Source organism: Leptinotarsa decemlineata, unplaced genomic scaffold, assembly GCF_025532065.1.
Source record: "Leptinotarsa decemlineata unplaced genomic scaffold, Ldec_3_MD MMD2_tig00026340_RagTag_RagTag, whole genome shotgun sequence".
In the NCBI taxonomy this organism is placed as follows: Eukaryota; Metazoa; Arthropoda; class Insecta; order Coleoptera; family Chrysomelidae; genus Leptinotarsa; species Leptinotarsa decemlineata.
The window spans coordinates 11,808,077-11,826,960 of NW_027412694.1; the positions used below are offsets into that span (position 1 = coordinate 11,808,077).

The 18,884-nt window shown below is 33.1% G+C and overlaps 1 protein-coding gene across 1 annotated transcript in view; it reads left to right on the forward strand.

Annotated features, from left to right (window-relative positions):
* Positions 1-15,106, forward strand: part of LRP1 (LDL receptor protein 1) — a 97,574-nt gene extending 82,468 nt beyond the window's left edge. Inside the window, exons 31-38 of the mRNA XM_074183572.1 lie at positions 584-1,060; positions 1,590-2,011; positions 3,906-4,183; positions 4,374-4,738; positions 10,120-10,570; positions 10,668-10,887; positions 12,882-13,129; positions 13,570-15,106. Of these exons, the coding sequence (XP_074039673.1) occupies positions 584-1,060; positions 1,590-2,011; positions 3,906-4,183; positions 4,374-4,738; positions 10,120-10,570; positions 10,668-10,887; positions 12,882-13,129; positions 13,570-13,698 (2,590 nt within the window). The 3' untranslated portion in view covers positions 13,699-15,106. The remainder of the gene's footprint in view (positions 1-583; positions 1,061-1,589; positions 2,012-3,905; positions 4,184-4,373; positions 4,739-10,119; positions 10,571-10,667; positions 10,888-12,881; positions 13,130-13,569) is intronic.
* Positions 15,107-18,884: the final 3,778 nt, after the last annotated feature.

Here is an 18,884-nt window from a genome sequence, read left to right on the forward strand (position 1 = left end):
CTTGTAGGATCTACCCTTTCAGAGATAACAGCAGTACTATCTTCAAAAAACAACATTCATAGAAGACACACTTTTTTTCTGTTGTTGTATTTCAACTTATCTTGGAAAAATTTATTATTTTCATTCGGACCACTCTCCTTTGGATTTTATTGATATAAATCCTATATTCTAAATGTTGAAATTATCACAAGTCTTTGAAATAAAGTAAACTATGGATCAAATACAAAATAAGTTGTATAAGCCTTGATTATGTAATGTTCATAATGTACAACAGAGATTGATTTCATCCACAATTATTTCTGTGCTTTGTCAGTGATAAGGAGATGAGAGATTCTGATAATGAATTGTTTCACAGCAATAAATACTACACTCGATTTTTGAAATTGTTGAATACATAACAGAGATTAAGTTTTGATTATTATTTGCTTTAAAGTTATTTACAATCTGTTGGCTGTTTTTTTCAAAGGAAGGGTTTTACTTTACATTATATTATCTGGAATTTTAATAGTTTCATGGTAAATCAATTGGATTAAATCATTGAAGAGTGCAAATATAATCATTAATGATGCTATTTTATCAACAGGTATGGTCTATGTCCTTCAAATCAATTTGCTTGCAAAAACGGCCGCTGCATTGACAACACCTTGCGATGCGATAGTTTCAATGATTGTGAAGATAATAGTGATGAAATTGACTGTGTGACATCAGCTTGTAAATGGAACAGTTGTTCACAAATATGTGTTGAAGAGAGACAAAATCACACTATGTGTAAGTGCCTAGATGGATATAGGCACACTGAGGCAGGACAGTGTCGAGCTATAGGGGACCTAGCAGAGCTGGTTCTCGCAGCAGAAGCTGAACTGCGAGTTATATCTCCATACAAATCCGGAGATAATGAAAACAAACTGAAAAAAACTCTAGCTACTGCTCCAGGGTATAAAGTTGATGCTGTAGATATCTTGTCTTCTAGCAGGCAAGCGGTAGCATTTTGGACGGACCATCAAAACAAAAGAGTTCAGTCAATGGTCATTCATATCGACAAAGATGGTCGATCTAACAGGTATATTTCATGCTAGAATTTTCATAAAAAAATATTTATCGTTTTCAAATTAAAACAGTATATTGAAAAAATACTAACAATTTATTTTCCCAAGGAATATACATGTTTATAGTAGAATTATTGTTTCGAAAAAAGAAACAACAACTCAAATCTATAACGTACAAAAAGAGCACCAAAAACAAGATAAGTCAGAAAAAAAATAGATGATTGAATGTACTTTGAGAATCTCAAAAAATGATTATAGTCTATATGAAGTCAATCCGAAGAGCTAAATACAAGACTCCCATATAAAAATAATGATTAGACTTCGTGTATATTCCACTATTTAGTTTTTATGCCATGTGAATTGACTTCGTATATACTATATCAACATACACATAAATACACACATCAAAGAATATATCTTTTATCACACATCTATAAATTTTATTTCAAAATATTAATTTTCTTACAGAAATTTAATAGTTGTAACTGATTTAAGCTACTATATTGGGAATATTGAAAATAAAACTGTAAATAATTCCAACAGGGACGCAGATGTGGCCAAAACTATATTATCAAATCTCCAGGATCCCAGAGGAATTAGTATTGATTGGGCTGCAAGAAGAATCTATGTAACTGACGGTAACAGATTGCTTGCATCCTCTATTGACGGAAATTATGTGTACACACTACTAACTGGTAACATACAACAACCAAGAGACATAATTGTTGTACCTGAACATGGAGTGATGTTCTGGGCCGATTGGGGTCCAGCCCCTAGAATAGAGACTGCTTACATGGACGGATATAAAAGGAGAGTTCTTGTTAGTAGTGGAATACTGTGGCCAACTGGTTTGGCTGTTGATCACGGTACTAACAGGTTGTACTGGGCTGATCCGAAGACCATGGCAGTGGAATGTGTACTGTACGATGGAACTGACAGGCATGTGATTAGGCATTTTGATACAGGTACTAGTAAAAAAGACAATAACAATAATAAAAGTATTCTTTTCATTCCCTCTACTGTACGTTTTCAAAGCAAGGCCTTTCAGGGTGACGATGGTAATTATTATTATTTGTGTTGCAGTCCAGGTTCATTACATGATGATGTAGAAATTCTTTCAAGATAATAATGTGTACAATTAAAATACAGATCAATATTTCAGCGGATATTTTGGACAATTTCACAAAAAAGTTCAATAGTTTGGCTATTTGTATATACAGGGTGTAATAAAAAGGTAGGTCATGAATTGAACCACCTGTTCTGGGGTCCAAAATAACTTAACAACCGTTCAAGAATTGCAAGATGGATATTATGTTAGAAGAATGGGATTTTGCGACTGGTTTTTAACGAAAAACAATCGAAATATCAATCATATTTTATTTACCAATGAAGCTACCTTCAATATAAATGGTATTAAGAATTACCATAACGTATACAAATGGGCCGAAGAAAACCTTTACACAAAAAAGACTCATCACTGGAAGGCTTTCAAAGTCTATGTTTGGGCAGGCATTGTGAATGATAATTTGAAAGGACAAATATTTCTTCCAAATAATTTAAATGGTGCAAATTACTTACAGTTCTTACAAAATAATTCGTCAGAATACTTGGAAGGGATAAAATTAGAAATAAGGCAAAGTATGTGGTATTTACAAGATGGAGCTCCAGCACATTTCGATAACGAAATTAGGGAATATCTTTTCGGTCTATATCCTGGGCATTGGATTGGAAGGGGCCTTGATGCACCTATTAAATGGCCAGCCAGAAGTCTAGATGTTAACCTTATTGACTGTTGCTTCTGGCGTTCAATGAAAGAGAACGCATGTTCTGTTGAAATAATCGGCAAACAATAACTGAGGCATCAAATTCATTGAAAGTGCAAATCGATTTTGTCAGAAGTCTATGATCTTCCAAAAAATTTGGTTTCTCTTTTTAAAACGGTGGCGAATGTGTATTCAGGAAAACGGGGGCCATTTTGAACATTTATTTTAGGAAATGCCACACATTTGAACATATTTTTTGTACCTGCAAATAATATGAATACTGTTTGTTATGAATTTATCAGTAGGAACTACAAGTGTTGAATAGTCAATTAAAAATTTTTTAGACGATAATAAAAAAGTGCCTGCATCTCGATAAAAACTGGCTTTTCAAAAAAATGCTACAAGGTGAAAAAATTTAAAAATGCTGTATTAAACCAATAGTGTCACAATATTAATTTAATTCTAACATATAGATAAGTTTGGGGGTTTTAGGAGTTCAATAACCCATTAAACATTTTTTGAGCTGAACAGATTTCGTGATTTTATGTGAAAAAGATGCTCTTACGATAAGAAAGACATGGATCCATTTCAATTACAAAATGTTACAAGTCATAAAATATTGAAAAAAATCCATTTCCATTTTCTACTTTCCAAATGCTGGAAGTGTTTTGTGTGTACATTTGCAATAGAGTTATTTTTGACCCCATAATATGTGGTTTAATTTATGATCTATAAGCAGTATATTTAATATAAATCTATGGGTTATTAACATATTAATCCCGTATACACCAGTAAATATTATTTGTTCGTGTCCTGAGTAGTCACAATAAAATATCTGATTGAATAACCATTCATTTTCCAAGAAACATACAATTTGTTTATAACAAGGAAATTAGCAAGAAAGTAATAACAAACAGTAATAACATCACAGAATGAAATTATTATTATTAGATTATATTGATCATATTTTCACAGAATTCATAACTTCATATAAACTTTTCTTCCAAGAGTGTTTGATCTTCAGTATTGGAAATTGATAATAAAAATAATTCAAAGAGTTTTTTTCTTGGGCATAATTGATAATTATGAATTTCAGGCATTAAACCATTCAAAATAGAAGTCTTTGAAGAAAACTTGTTTGTCTCAACGCATCACAAACATGATATATTCCGTATCAATAAGTTTGGAAAAGGAAATATCACTGTTTTGGCACGAAGCCTGGCTCGAATATCAGATATTTTAATATTGCATCCACACAAACACATTGAGATGAATAATACCTGTTACGACTATTGTAACGACAGTGAGTTTTGTTTGTTGACTCCAAGAGGAGCTACTTGTACCTGTGCCGACGGTTATGTTAAGGATAACTTGGTGAGTTATAGATGATTTTTAATGACTATACATTTTCTCAATCTTTCCCTGTGCTCTATGGGGGCTTTTCCCAAATTTCAATTTATATGGGGTAGGTAGGTTATGAGAGAGTCTATTCTATCCTAAACTGGAACTAGCATAGGTTTATTTTAACTAACACCTATTCAAACTTGACGAAATAATTTTTCAGACCTGTAAAGCAGCATCGCCGACTAACTCAGGTTGTTCTCTGGATTGCCATACGGGGACTTGCCAAATACAGAGTCAAGGCCCTAAGTGTGTGTGCCCACCGCAATATGACGGGGCTCATTGTGAGCATTATCGTTGCTCTCAGTACTGTAAAAACCATGGACTGTGCTATGTAGATATTTATTCTGCGAAATCTGCAGATACCAAACCGCCTTTAAGGTGTAATTGTCCACCTAGATGGACAGGTGCGAGGTGTGAGACACCAGTTGACCTATGTGAAGGTAGATGCTTCAATAATGGTACCTGTACATTATTAAAATCTGGAATACCCCGATGTACTTGCCTATCAGGTTTCACAGGTATAAGGTATGTAGATAGCAAAATTAGATTATTCATAGATTTTGGCTTGCTTTTGGATTCAATCAATGCTAGTTGTATTTTCTCGAGCTATTGTGAATTGAGGAAATTAACCTGAAAGTTTTATCACTTTTTATGAAATCATAAATGTAACGTTTGATAACAGCAGTGGGATAAATGGTAGTGAAGAAATGACACGGTTAAAAAATCAGTTCAGTTACAAATTAGTGAGGTTAGATGTGATAGAAAACCTGAATATTATTTTTCACATTAAACTGTCATTCATCACATACATGGCATCCTCTCATGCACCGAAAATTTTAGGTTTTGTCAGTAAAGTGTCTGCCAACCTCTATGGTGATGCTTTCAAAACTTTATAACTTTGTTTGGTGAGATCAATTCTAGAATTTTATTGAATAATATAGAACCCAAATTACAATATTTACAATGACTTCCTTGAAAACATACAACATAATTTTTTGAGAAATATTCTTTCAGATTCAATCGAGATGAATTTTTGATTTCAATATAAAATTGTAAACAATTGAATCTTGTTGGGTTTGTATGTATTTGAATATGATCAGTTTGATATATTCTTTAATAAGACCATATACGAGCAAAATAATAACCAAATAACTATGCTAGTCATAGAACACAATATTTACCGTCTACTTGATTTGATACACGATACATATGAGAGCCCCTTGACAGACAGTACCCTGTCCATTGATACTCCCAGTACATCAAAACGTAGAAAAAATTAGTTGAATTTCAATTTTTGTCAAAAAATGTTTATACAGATATAATGCAGTTGTGCTAGCATTTCTTCCAATCTTTGAAGTAGTTCAGATGAGCAGCGACTTTTCATGGGACTCTTCATTCTTGGGAACAGTGAAAAAGTCGAGGGGGCCAAATCTGGTGAATACGGTAGCTGAGGCATGATTATGGTGTTGTTTCTGCCCAAAAAATTACAAACAAGCAATGACGAGTGAGCAGGTGCATTTGTTTTTCCACAATTCCCGAATTTTTTCTTCGTATTGCTTCTCGCAAGTGACGCATAACTTCAAGATAATACTCCTTATTAACCGTACGACCATGTGGCAACAACTCCTGATGCACTACGCTTCAGTTATCGAAAGAAACAGTGAGCAAAATCTCGAGAGTTGATTGAACTTAGCGTGCTTTTTTTGGTCTTAGCTCTCCTGGGGTTTTCCATTGGAACAATTGGACTTTGGTTTCGATGTCATAACCATCACTCATGATTCGTTACCAGTTTTAAGCAATTCTGGATCGTCATTCAACAATTCCTGAGCGATGCTCATGCGACGGTTTTTTTGGTCAAAATTCAGCAATTAAATATATTGGGATCATGCTGTAAAAATACCTTCATCAAAATTTCCATTGTTTATAAGAACAAATTAAAAGTACTGTAATGTCTTCCATATGACATTCCAACTAACCAACTGTATTCAATAACACATTTTTTTTAGAAGAACATTTCATAATAGACAGACCCAAAATTGCTTATTTTGTGAGCAATAAAAATATTAAATTAACCTCATGTTGATAAAAAATTCAGAAATGCATGATCATAATACAAGGCAACATAATCTGTTTCATCTCGATACTGCAAGCTCTATAATAGACAAAAAAGATTTTATCATGATTCTCTTTCTGTTTCAATAAATTGCCTGAGATAAAAAACTGAAAATATCGTAAAGATCAAAAAGTTTTTGAAAGAATTTATACTTCAGGAAAGAAACTAGGATAAATAAAATATATTTTTTTTTGTGAAAGACCGATTCCATTTCTTTATTTACTGATTTCTCAGTTTGAATGTCCTAAATTTGTATGATAAGAACTACCATCTATTGGTACATGTGTGTGTGTGTGTGTGTGTGTGTGCTCCATGTGTTTCGAGGTTTCCTGTTGCCTGAAGATTGCCAGAAATTTCGATGTTTGCATAGTTCCTTCTCTCAGTGCTTCCGCATCCATTTATTCTCAGTGGGGACCAATCTTATAAAAGCGCAATTTGTAACCTAAAGTGCATCTGAATAACCTACAAGTCCAACGATAAATTATAAAAAGTCATCAGTTATTTGAAAAGTCGCAGGACTTTTTGCTTCAGATAAACTCATTAGTACAGTGCCTATAGGCAAATTTGAAACATTGACGTGTTCGGTATTAAGAGGAAAAGGACTGGTTCTCAATGACATCAAACTTCGAATGCTGCAAGAACAAAGATAGTCAAAATGTCTGCTGTATCCAGTGCTTCAATATGTTGTGTAAACAAGTTATTGAAATCAATCAATGTTCATTACGTAGCATTATATATTTACATTTACTCAATATTCAATTATTCATGTACCTACATTTGTACATGTTCAGCTGGGCTTAATATTATTCTGTTCATATACGCTGCTCTTGTCTCTAAGCATTAATTTAATGTCCCTAATACACGTTTTACTTTACTAGACTTTGCCAATAGGATGTTTAGATCTTGAGTAATAAAGCATATTTTGATTTGATTTGAATATTTGTGAATAGTCTTATACCAGAATAAGTCTGTCTGACTATTCATGCTATTATATAAAAAAATATTTATATATGTGTATGTACGTAAATGTTTATGTGTATATATATATGTATATGTATTTTACTATTAATGCAAGTTACAAAAATGATTTGAAGCTCTATAACTTCTGTGTAGAAATAAGTAAACACAATAATATTATGAATAACGATGACGGACCTATACCAAAGAGCATACTATATAGCTTGTTAAAATAAAATAAAATAATGTTGTTGGGTTTACTGATTACTTCATAAGGACACATTGCAAAAATAAATTTGGATAGGCAATATTGTGAAATTAATTTTTATATAGCTGAAAATTGTTTTATATAAACATATTATTATATTGTAAATTAATAGATAAGGCAAAATTGTAAAATAGGTTGGTATACCTGTATGGTTGGTACGCCTGGATGGTTTACCTGTATGAGTTACCTTTATAGCATAAATAGGATTAGCTCGCACTAGTTCCTAGTTTTAATCTTCCTCTTTGAAGATGATCACTTGGTGATCGAAACACGTGTCGAGGTGTTAAAAATAACGATTTGGTGTTGGGAAAAAACTCCAGTAATATTCATTACTACACCAAAGGTTCCAAACAGTGCATCATTTTACTATTAATGTAAGTTGGACAGCATTTACGTACGTAGGACACCAAACCAAAAAACTAACAAACATCTTCAAGCCATTGAACATCAACATCACATACAAGCCAAATACGAAAATAACACAAAAAAATAAACAGCTATGAAAAAGAAGAAGACAAAAACCAAAACGGGATATACAGTATACAACGCTCGGACTGCAACAAATTCTATATCGGCCAAACCAAGAAAAAACTGATCCAAAGGTACGATGAGCACAAAAAGGCATACATAAACCCAATAGTATATAAATCAAACCTCGCAACACACGTCATACAAAACAAACATAATTTCCCCCCACCAGAGAATATAAAACTCATAAAACAAGTCAATAAGGGAAACCGCATGGACATTTGGGAAAACTTAAACATCCATAAATTCAACAGTCATAAATCACTTATCGAGGAACAAGTACAAATCAAAACACAACAAGACCTAGCATTCAATATATTAAACAAATCAAGACACACTCCTAGAAACAATAAACCTAGAGAAGATCCAACACAAAGAATAGTACCTGATGTGTAATACAAATTCAGGCAAGTTTACCTAAAGTACCTGTAGTACCTCTATTGAAGCGTTCGGACCGTATAAAAGGACACACAACAGGATGACACGTTCAGATAGAGTAGGGCCTAGAGGATGACAGCACGACCAGCTCGCAGATAATTAAACAGAAGTTATAGAGCTTCAAATCCTTTTTGTAACTTGCATTAATAGTAAATTACATATATATATATATATATATATATATATATATATATATATATATATATATATATCTACACATAAACATATACGTACATACACATATCGACACGTGTCGAAGTGTTAAAAATAACGATTTGGTGTTGGGAAAAAACTCCAGTAATATTCATTCAATAGTAAAATACTGAAAATCAATGGGAAAATTAGTTGCATCATCCAAATATATATATATATATATATATATATATATATATATATATATATATATATATATATATATATATATATATATATGTACGTATGTCTATGTATATGTATGTGTATATGAATAACTTTATTGTTTTTATAGATTTTAGTTGTTATTATTTTAATTCTGTAATAATGTTGATTGATTAAATTAAATATACTTCGCTGCCACACTCTTCATGCCCAAAATTTCCGCCAACCGTTATGCCGACATCCTCAGCAACTTCTCTTATAGTGATTCGACGATTTTCTATAACAATTTTCATCACTTTCTCAACATTTTTATCAGTTGTTGATGTGCTGGAGCGTCCAGCGCGAGCGTGGTCATTCACATCTTCTCGACCTTCTGTGAAAAGCTTCAAATCAAATCAAAATATACTTTATTGTCGTTTTGTTGACAAAGTAAAAGATACACAGGCAGAAGTACACACACAGGCATATAAAATATAGATAAACCATATTTATATACTTGTAAATATTTTTCTGCCTCGGAGTACAATCACTGTATGCCACTTTCAACATCTCAAGTGTTTTGAGCACTTCATTTAAATTTTTTACACAAAACTTGGTGCAAATTCTGTGATCCATTTTTTTCGATAGCAGAAAATCGGCGAACACGCAAAACACTTCTAACATTCATGCCCCTCACCAACAAATTAAACAGCTGAAACTGTGAACATATGTTCGAGACGAGTGTACCAACATACAAAATAAAAAAATCGCTAATCACATTTACGTAGCCTTCGAGATTTTAACATTCACCATACTTTTTTAACCCGCCCCTGTATTATTTGAAATGATATTATTTACAAATATAGCATGTTTATTAGATATAGCGTCCCTAATGCTTAGATTGCCTATGGAAAATAGGATTAACAGCCAATTTCTGACCACTTGAGTTAATGTTGAATAATGTTATACAATTAAAATTACCTTTGCAAATAATCCTTTGAGTAGCAGCTCTAAACCTGTATACTACTTTCTGTAGCTTTTATTTGATGCCCAGTCGGCACCAACAAGACCTAAATTTTAATTCGATTTTGTAAACACAAGATTGTAATTCTTCTTACCTTGTAAATATTTTGAAGTTCTCTCAGCACAGTTCCAAAGAGCTTCTGTATAATTGTTATTGAATTGACTCATGATATGTATTTATGCATGTATATACATATAGATTTTAAACAAACCAAAAAATTCACTAACGAATTCGTTCATTAGGTGTCAGCATTGCGAGAAATTCATTTGCGAAAATGGCGGAGTATGTTCAAAAGCAAACGATCTCATGATGTGCAATTGTTCCACTGGTTTCAAAGGACAACATTGTGAAACTTCTGTATGTGGCAAACATGGTAAACCTTTCTTGCAGAATGGAGTGTTACGTTGCGTATGTATGCTGGGATACACTGGAGATAGATGCGAACAGAACGGTTGTGATAATCTTTGCCAGAATGGCGGCAGATGCAAAATGGGTTCCAAGCAACCTGAGTGTGACTGCCCTGAGAACTTTCGGGGAAGGCGATGCGAGATTAATTTATGCCAAGAAAGATATCCTCCCAAAGGATGTGTGGAAAATATGGATTGCCATAATGGTTTTCCTGTCAAGCCAAATACAATTGTCAATGAAACTGTTTGTCAGTGCCCCAAAGAGTGGGTCGGAAAAAATTGTGAGGTTAGTTACATCTAAATAATATGGTTAAAGAAAGGTATATTCTTCTTTTCATCGTCTTCTGAATTACCTTAGTTTCATTGAATTGTTTTTTTTTCAGAAATATATCATTGGCTCGAATCCTTGCCTGAATCGCTGTCTCAATAGTGGTGTGTGTGTTGTGCATTCATTAGAAGATCAGCCGGTGTGTCACTGTACAAAACGTTGGACAGGTACATATTGTGAAAGACCTGCAGTTTGCGAAGACTTTTGCCAAAATGGAGGTACCTGTTCCGTTAGTGAAGAAGTGGCTTATTGTACTTGCACTGAGGAATATAAAGGTAGGTACTGTACAAATATATGATCTTACTAGTAGGATTTCCTCAATAATTACCTCAGTTTAATCTTCCTCTTGAAGATAAACACTTGGTGATCGAAACACGTGTCGAGGTGTTAAAATAACGGTTTGTGTTGGGATAAAACTGCAGTATCATTCTTTTTAAAAAAATCTGTTTAAAATCTTTCTTTCCGTTAATCATTACTATACCAAAGTTCCAAACAGGGTATCACAAGTCAATAATTCTTGTTATCATGTTTTCATTCAAAGATATTGTATGTGTGCTTGGTTGTGATCGGCAATTAATAAAGAAGGAGAAAAAAGTAATATAAACAAAATCAGTATTGAAGTGAATTGAAAGTAACAGTGTGTAGATTTTGATCTACTGGAAGATTCAAATTTTCAAATACAGTAACTCTTTCTAAACCGGAACTGCACCAGTCCGTATAACTATAGTAATCGGGCGTATTTATTATTTCAGTTTAACAGTACTGTATCAAGCACTGTACAGTACTTTAAAAAAACAAAAGGAAACTTGAGACATAATTTCAAATACTTTTTGATTTCAATTTAGTTTATATACTGGATGATTTTAATTATTACATGTTAGGTGTACTAAAACAGACATTTTTTGCAAGTCTGAAATGGCTAAGACACCCATACATTTCAATGCTTTATATTCTCTATATTCTCAACAAGACTGGGTCAGAATCTGACACTCTTTTTATTTGTTGTATTGGATATTGTTATTATTATACTTGCTAAACCGATCCTAATGGAAATTGACGAAAAATTGAGCTACAGCGAAAAAGCACAAGAGTCCTGGCTGAGATATTTGAATATTGTTACGTTTTTTCTCGTGTGTTGACCAATAATTGACTACACTGAACAAAAATCAAACTTAACTGTATTTCACTTTAAATACAACAAACACTTCAACTAAAACTTCAACTAATATTCGAATGTCTATCGCCTTACTAGATCGCTCCGCGCACCGCACTGTAACTTCCACTTGACTGTCTCGGTGGGCGAGTGGAACGCGCTTATATTTGGCAATCGAAGGAAGCAGAAAATTCTTCGGAATTCTATCGAAGACGGTGGAATATTCGCCGGAAATTCCATAGATTTGGTGAGAACAGCCGCGAAATGTCGGTCGAACTAAGTGCGCTCTTCGCCACGTCACAATTGGTTTATGACTACCAGTGGTTTAAGGTTTAAGACCGGTGATCGAGCAGGCCATAACTGAGGTCCACCTCGACCAATCCAACGATCTCTGTATGTTACTATCAAAAACTCTCGAGCCAATATGCTAAAATGCGCTGGTGTAACCAATGGTACATCCTCCAGAAACTGAGGTAGCGTATGTTCCAAAAAGTTGCGGTATACCTCGCCGGTAAGTCTTCCTGGCAGAAATACCAGTCCAATTAGGAAGTCACCTACAATTTCCACCCAAACTGACGTTAAAAGCGATCTTCAAGCACCTCATGTGGATTTTCTTCAGCCTAAACATGGTTATTGTGGAAATTCCTTATGGCATTTCTTGAGAAACTGGCTTCATCGGTAAAAAGACTTAGCATCAGTAGTTGAGGGATTTGAACCAATGTGCGCAAAAGCCATTGATAGAATGCAATACTTGGAAGAAAATGTGCAGGAAGAACTCGTTGTATGTGGTATGGGTACAACAAATAGTTTCTAAGAATGTTCCAAATCGTCCCGTTATATTTAAAGTATTTGCAGTTTTTCGAGTAGAGGTACCTGGATCTTCTTCTATCATGGTCAGCACATTCTTTTCTACTTCTACCGTTCTTTATATGAAAGAGCATTCATATAAAATTTCCTCTGATGTTTGATTTGTTGCCTCTGTGACATTTAGAAATTTAAATGGGTTCTGAACCTTGTTGCCATTCGATGAATACATTTTGTTCATCTTTTGTCTAACCTTTGTGAGACTACTACTCAATACATGTAATTTTCATAGTTTATGTTCATTCATTTCAGGCGTCAGATGTGAACAAGCTTATTTCACAAATAAAGGAAAGCTGGAAAAAGAATCTCGAAGCATTTTAGTTCCTATGCTGTCTGCCATAACAGTCATAATAATAGTTCTGATAGGCGGATTTTTCGTCTTTGAATATTGCTTCAAGAGCAGAACTCCTTTCTCACATGAAAGGCTGCAGGAGAATGATTTTAGCAATCCAATTTATCAAGAAAGAGATGCGGAGCCTTTCTCATTGGATGCTGATCAGGTTAGTACTCAATTAGTATAGGAGCTGGATAGTATTTGTCTTTGATTATTCATTTAAGGCAAAAAAACATTATTGGCATGACTGTTCATAGCCACTAACAACTTCAATCATTAATCTGTAGTGGAATAGATGTTGCTTCTGTAATTGAAGTCATATTTTTCTGTCGATTTTGTTGATTTATTCTGCATGAAACTTACAGTTTTCAAATGATTTTAATCCTGTACATCTCAAGGTGGATTCATGCACCAGTTTTAAATTTCAAATGCATCTTTAGACAGTTTTAATTTCAATAAAGATTATATGGAAAAGGTGCAAAATAATATACCACTAGTGGTGTAAGCGGCAATTTTTTTTATAGTTACTCGAATAAAATAAATAAATTTCATATTAAGTGCTGTACTTTTGCCTATTTTAATCTTGATATTGTTATATTCTTGCAGTCTGGTAATTTCGCTAATCCTGTATATGAACATGTATTCAACTGTACGGGTAGCGTTAAAGATGAGAAGGCTGTTCTTCTAGAGCACAGTGCAGACGAAACTCCTCCTCCTGCCTCAGAAGAAATGTAGTTCAATTTTTTTACATTTCTTCAACTCGGCTAGGTTAGTTGATAATACATGAAGATGGTAGAATGAGGGAGGAACAATGAAGTTTGTTAATTTGTTAAGTTCAAGAATTTTTGTTGAAATCAGGTATTCATAATTCGGTTTTTATGAGTGACTGTTTCAAGAGAAAGTACAAAGAACCTAATATTTGATTCAAGAAGCACTAACTATACTAACACTATTCACCGCAAAAATAAACAAACATGTCTTAACGCATACTTTTGACTATGTATTAATATTTCAAGACATTCCAATGATTGGAAAAATTAATAGAAATTAGTTTCTAATGAATTAATAAACATTCAATAATATTATTGAAAAAATTATCCAAACTTACTGTAATTCAATCTGTTTTTCAAGACTTTTCAATTAATAAATGTAACTTTTTCGGGGATTTGAAAAAATGGCGCCAAAGAAATTATGAATAGAGTAACAAAATTTTTATCTTAGACTGACTCAAACCAATGTGTTTGAATTTCCTCAATCTACTTTCTTGGTGTGTTACCATGTAAAAAGCTTTATCTAATTTAATATTATAAATTAATTGCTGTGAAATGTGCCATTTCCTTAGGGCAACTTTTGTCAAAATAGGTATCGATTTCTGAGTGTTCTATTGATAGAACACGAATACGTCCTTGTATATATGAAGTAATCGTCGTGACTGATATTAAATAAATTATATTTTTTACTAATCTATGTACCAAGCTTTTAGTTTTTTTAATTCCGATGGTTGTGTATAGGTAACTATAATGTTTATAATGGCAGCTAAGTTGTTTATTTGCAAGTATAATAAACTAACCACAACCAAGCAGTCGTTTATAAGTAAATAAAATGGTTGTACTGGCTGATAAGCAGTTATTACAAGATACTTCTTTATGCTCAAATACTCATGTCTCTCGGTTTCATTTCTCAAACTAACAATTTCATATATACTATTGCGGTTGATGTGCTTTGTTAATGACTCAACATTGATTAATTAACTAATCCCACTTGTTCATTGGGAAATTCGGTTGTGAGCTGATTCAGTTTTTTCAGCTACCGATTTGTCAAATAGTATCACTGGATCTGTTTATGAATTAGGTATAGTTTTTGATTAGTTTGATCATTTGCTTACTATCCTGAACCAGAAATGGTATCAAAATCACAAAATATTTTCCAAACATAAAAGATTTTTTTATTTTTTTTGACATAATGTTAGGTAATGTATAACATGATGTTTTGTAGTTTTAGAATCGAAACTGGGAATATCAAGTGTAATTTTAAGTGAGGTAGTTACTAATTTGTATTTTCTATTGATAATACTTTTATTTTGGTTTATATATGTTGTTGTCTTGAATATACATGTACTGAAAATATATGTCAAGTGATGTAATACAGAGTTTTATTTTTTGAATAATAGTGTTCTAGTTAGGTAATGTGAATAACTCAAACCACCATTATGGCTAAGTGTAGTCCCATTGAGAAAAATATCTGGACAAAGTTGGATCTTTAGATCAAGAATCACGCATACTACCATTTGCGTCAATTCACAACTAGTTATTGTAATTATCAAATGCAAATGAAAATATTCTGTAAATTAATTTACACATAGACGTGTGGTCATTTCAAAAATACTTTTGAACTGTTATGTATAATATTTATTGTTCTGGAAATAAATAACAACAATCCCATAATGTACCATTGTTTATCAATTCTTCAAATTTTGTTATTTATCCGAAAGATGTTTTATGCAACCAGTTGATGTCATTTTCATATACTGTATATAATTCTTCCCTTCGTAATAAAAACATGCAAAGTTATCTTAAGCTCTCTTCGGTCAGAGATTTTGAGAAAATTGTCAAGGCTTTTCAATGATGGAATCTCCCAAATTGTTTAAAAAGGTCATATGGTCAAATATGAAGCTAACATTTTAGTTTATGTTGGTCACCTGCCACGCATAGTAATAGCTAAGTGTTACATTTGGTGAAATTACGAGGTCTGTTCAAAAAAATTAGGTGAATTATAATTTTTCTCAAAAAATATTTATTTATTCACATATTTTCATTTTGTCCCCTTCAAAGTAGTCCCCCTATGAAATAATACACTTGTGCATATGCAGGTGCATTATCGTGATGCAAAAGCCATGAGTTGCTTTCCACGATGCCGGGCGTTTTTCTCGTATTGCTTATCGCAAGCGGCGCATAACTTCAAGATAATTCTCGTTATTGACCGAACTTGGCGCTTTTTTATATCTTGGCTCTCCTGGGATCTTTTATTAGGATAATTGGACTTGGTTTCGATGTAATAATATACCTAGGATTTATCACCAGTTATGACCCTTTTAAGCAAACTGGATCGTCGTTAACGTCATTCAACAATTCCTGAGCAATGCTCATGCGACGGTTTTTTTGGTGAAACTTCAGCAATTTTGAAGCGAATTTCGCTGCTACGCGCTTCATGCCCGAAATTTCCGAAAAAATTGCACGGCATGAGCCAAATAATATGCCGAAATTCTCAGCAACTTCTTTAATAGTGATTCGATGATTCTCCATAGCAATTTTCTTCACTTTCTCAACAGTTTCATAGGTTGTTGATGTGCTGGAGCGTCCAGGGCGAGCGTCTTCATTCACATCTTGACTTTCTATGAATAGGTTGTACCACTATATTTTTCTGACTCGGAGAACAATCACCGTATGCTGCTGTCAAGATTTCAAGCGTTTTGAGCACTTGAGTCAATTTTTTACACAAAATTTGGTGGGAACACCAACAAACTAAACGTGGACATATGTTTGAGACGAGTGTATCAACAAAAATTGAACAGTCGCTAATCGAATGTACGTACCCTCAAAATTTAAATATTCACCTTATTTTTTTATCATCCCTCGTATATACAATTTTTTTTATTTTTGAAGAACTTTATTCAGATAATGCAATCAACAATAAACATTTTAAATAGTAATTGTGATAGCAGCACTATCCAAAAATAGTTATCCAAAGCAGCACCAACAGGCTGGTCTTGGAAAACTAGTTAAAAACAATATATTATTACTTTATGCAGTACAACAAAATAATATTATAGTTCGTTCAGTATTGTCTGAGAGTAAAAGAATTTCAAGAATGGAAACGTGTCGCTATATCAAAGAAAGCAACATAGTCGTTTCAAACAAATAGCACTGCAATTCACCCGCAAAATCATTGAGATATGTCTACCCTCTATATCCCTTGAGGACGCCGCTAACGAGCCATTAAAATAGGAATATGCGAAGATAATATTAATAGGCGTCGGACTGGGGGTATTAATATAAATTTTCCATTGATATATTCTGTATGATGAGAAGATAATTTAAATATGGTGAAAACTGATTTTGTTTAAATATTTCATTTTGGGAAGGATAATTTATATTTGAAATAGTTTTTTATTATTTAGAATTGTTACCTTCTACAGATCTATAAAATAATCAGAATATTAAATTTACAAATAAATACATATGTAGAAAGGGCAAAAAGTTACTGCATTTGATAAATTAGCTTTTTGAAAAAAAAATCAAATTTGTCATTAACTTGAATTTAAAAACTTTTGCATATTAAAAAAAAATATGTATCATCTGGTGACATTTTAAATACTCTATCCATTTTCTTTATCCAATCTATTTAAATCAAAACATTATAATTTGTAGTTATGATTCGTCTTTTGATGTAAATAAATTCGATATTATAATTATCATTGACACTGATGATATCAAATTGATCGTCGGTATGATAATGAAGATGGATAAAGTCTTCGAAACATCACCAAATAAGTATATAAATAGAATAGATTTCCGCAGTTAAAAATTTGAACATCTGGTTTCGAGTTGAACCGCGTTCAAAATTTTGCGTTGTTCGTCGTTTCGGCTTCGATTTTGACATTTTCAGGAAGTAGAAAAATGTGGCTGCACTGAGAGATACACCTTATATATTCTTGTTGGTTTGGAAATGAAGATTCATATTCTTTATTGGATTTTATAGTTGATTCAGAAACAATTTTATAGATTTAATGGGAATACTTACTTCGAATAAGACATTGCGATAATTTTAATTTGAAAAAAGTCTACAGGGATTCGTTGAGTGATTCTTCACTAGATGAATCAGTTTCATTAGGATTGATGACAACTGGAATATATTTTCTGATAATGATTCTATGCGATCATCTAGATCCCACATCTCTGTTTCGATTCTGATTGTTTTGTGGATACATTTTTTCCAAGCTTTTTTGTCGACTGTTTCCAGAGCACTGTAGAGATATTTCTTTATTTCACATAGCTTGAAGGTCTTATTATTCCTTGCGATGAATCCTTTAATTTGAGCCCAAACCAACTCAATTCACACTCAACCAACCCAATTCACAGTGATAAGTGAGCAACCGAAGAACCGACATTCCTTTAGTTTTCGCCATCTCATCGGTGACATACCTGACGAATTTTGACTTATGACGTTTAGCCAAGTTGAAGAGCTCCGCTTTTAACATGGTCGATTCAAAAGGAATATCTTTCATTTGTAACCACTCAGTAATATCTGCTTTCTTCCAACACGACGTCGGCAGCTTCTCTACTCGTCTACTGTGGTAACTTGCGTTATCCATTACTATTACGGATTCTTGCGGAAGTTTTACAAGTATGTTTTTAAACCATTCTTCGAATACTGTGCATACATTTCATGATGATAATCTCCATTTTTCTTCGATTCAAACACCATCAATCCATCTTTCACGAATCCTTCACTGCTGCCTATGTGAGTGATGATAAGACGACGACCTTTTCCAACTGGAATTTTCAAACCAGTGGACCAACCTTCCATAACGGCTTGTCTTCCACTTTTGATGTTCTGATCTTGCCAAACCTTCGAGACGGTATGACCCTCATTTACCCTCATCCAAATAAAAAATTGATTTACCTAGTGCTCTGGCTTTCTTTATTTCTCTTAAATAATTTCTTCTCCATTCTACAATCTCTGATTTTTCTATTAACATGCTCTTTCTATCTTGCTTTCCAAAAGTGAAATTCAGCTCATGTATTATCTTCCATAATCGAGCTCTTCTTATATCAGGAAAAAAACAGTCTTCACGAATAACTGAGAAAACTTTATTTAATGTAGGTATTTCGTTTTTTATGTAAGAAGAGTGTACTGTTCTC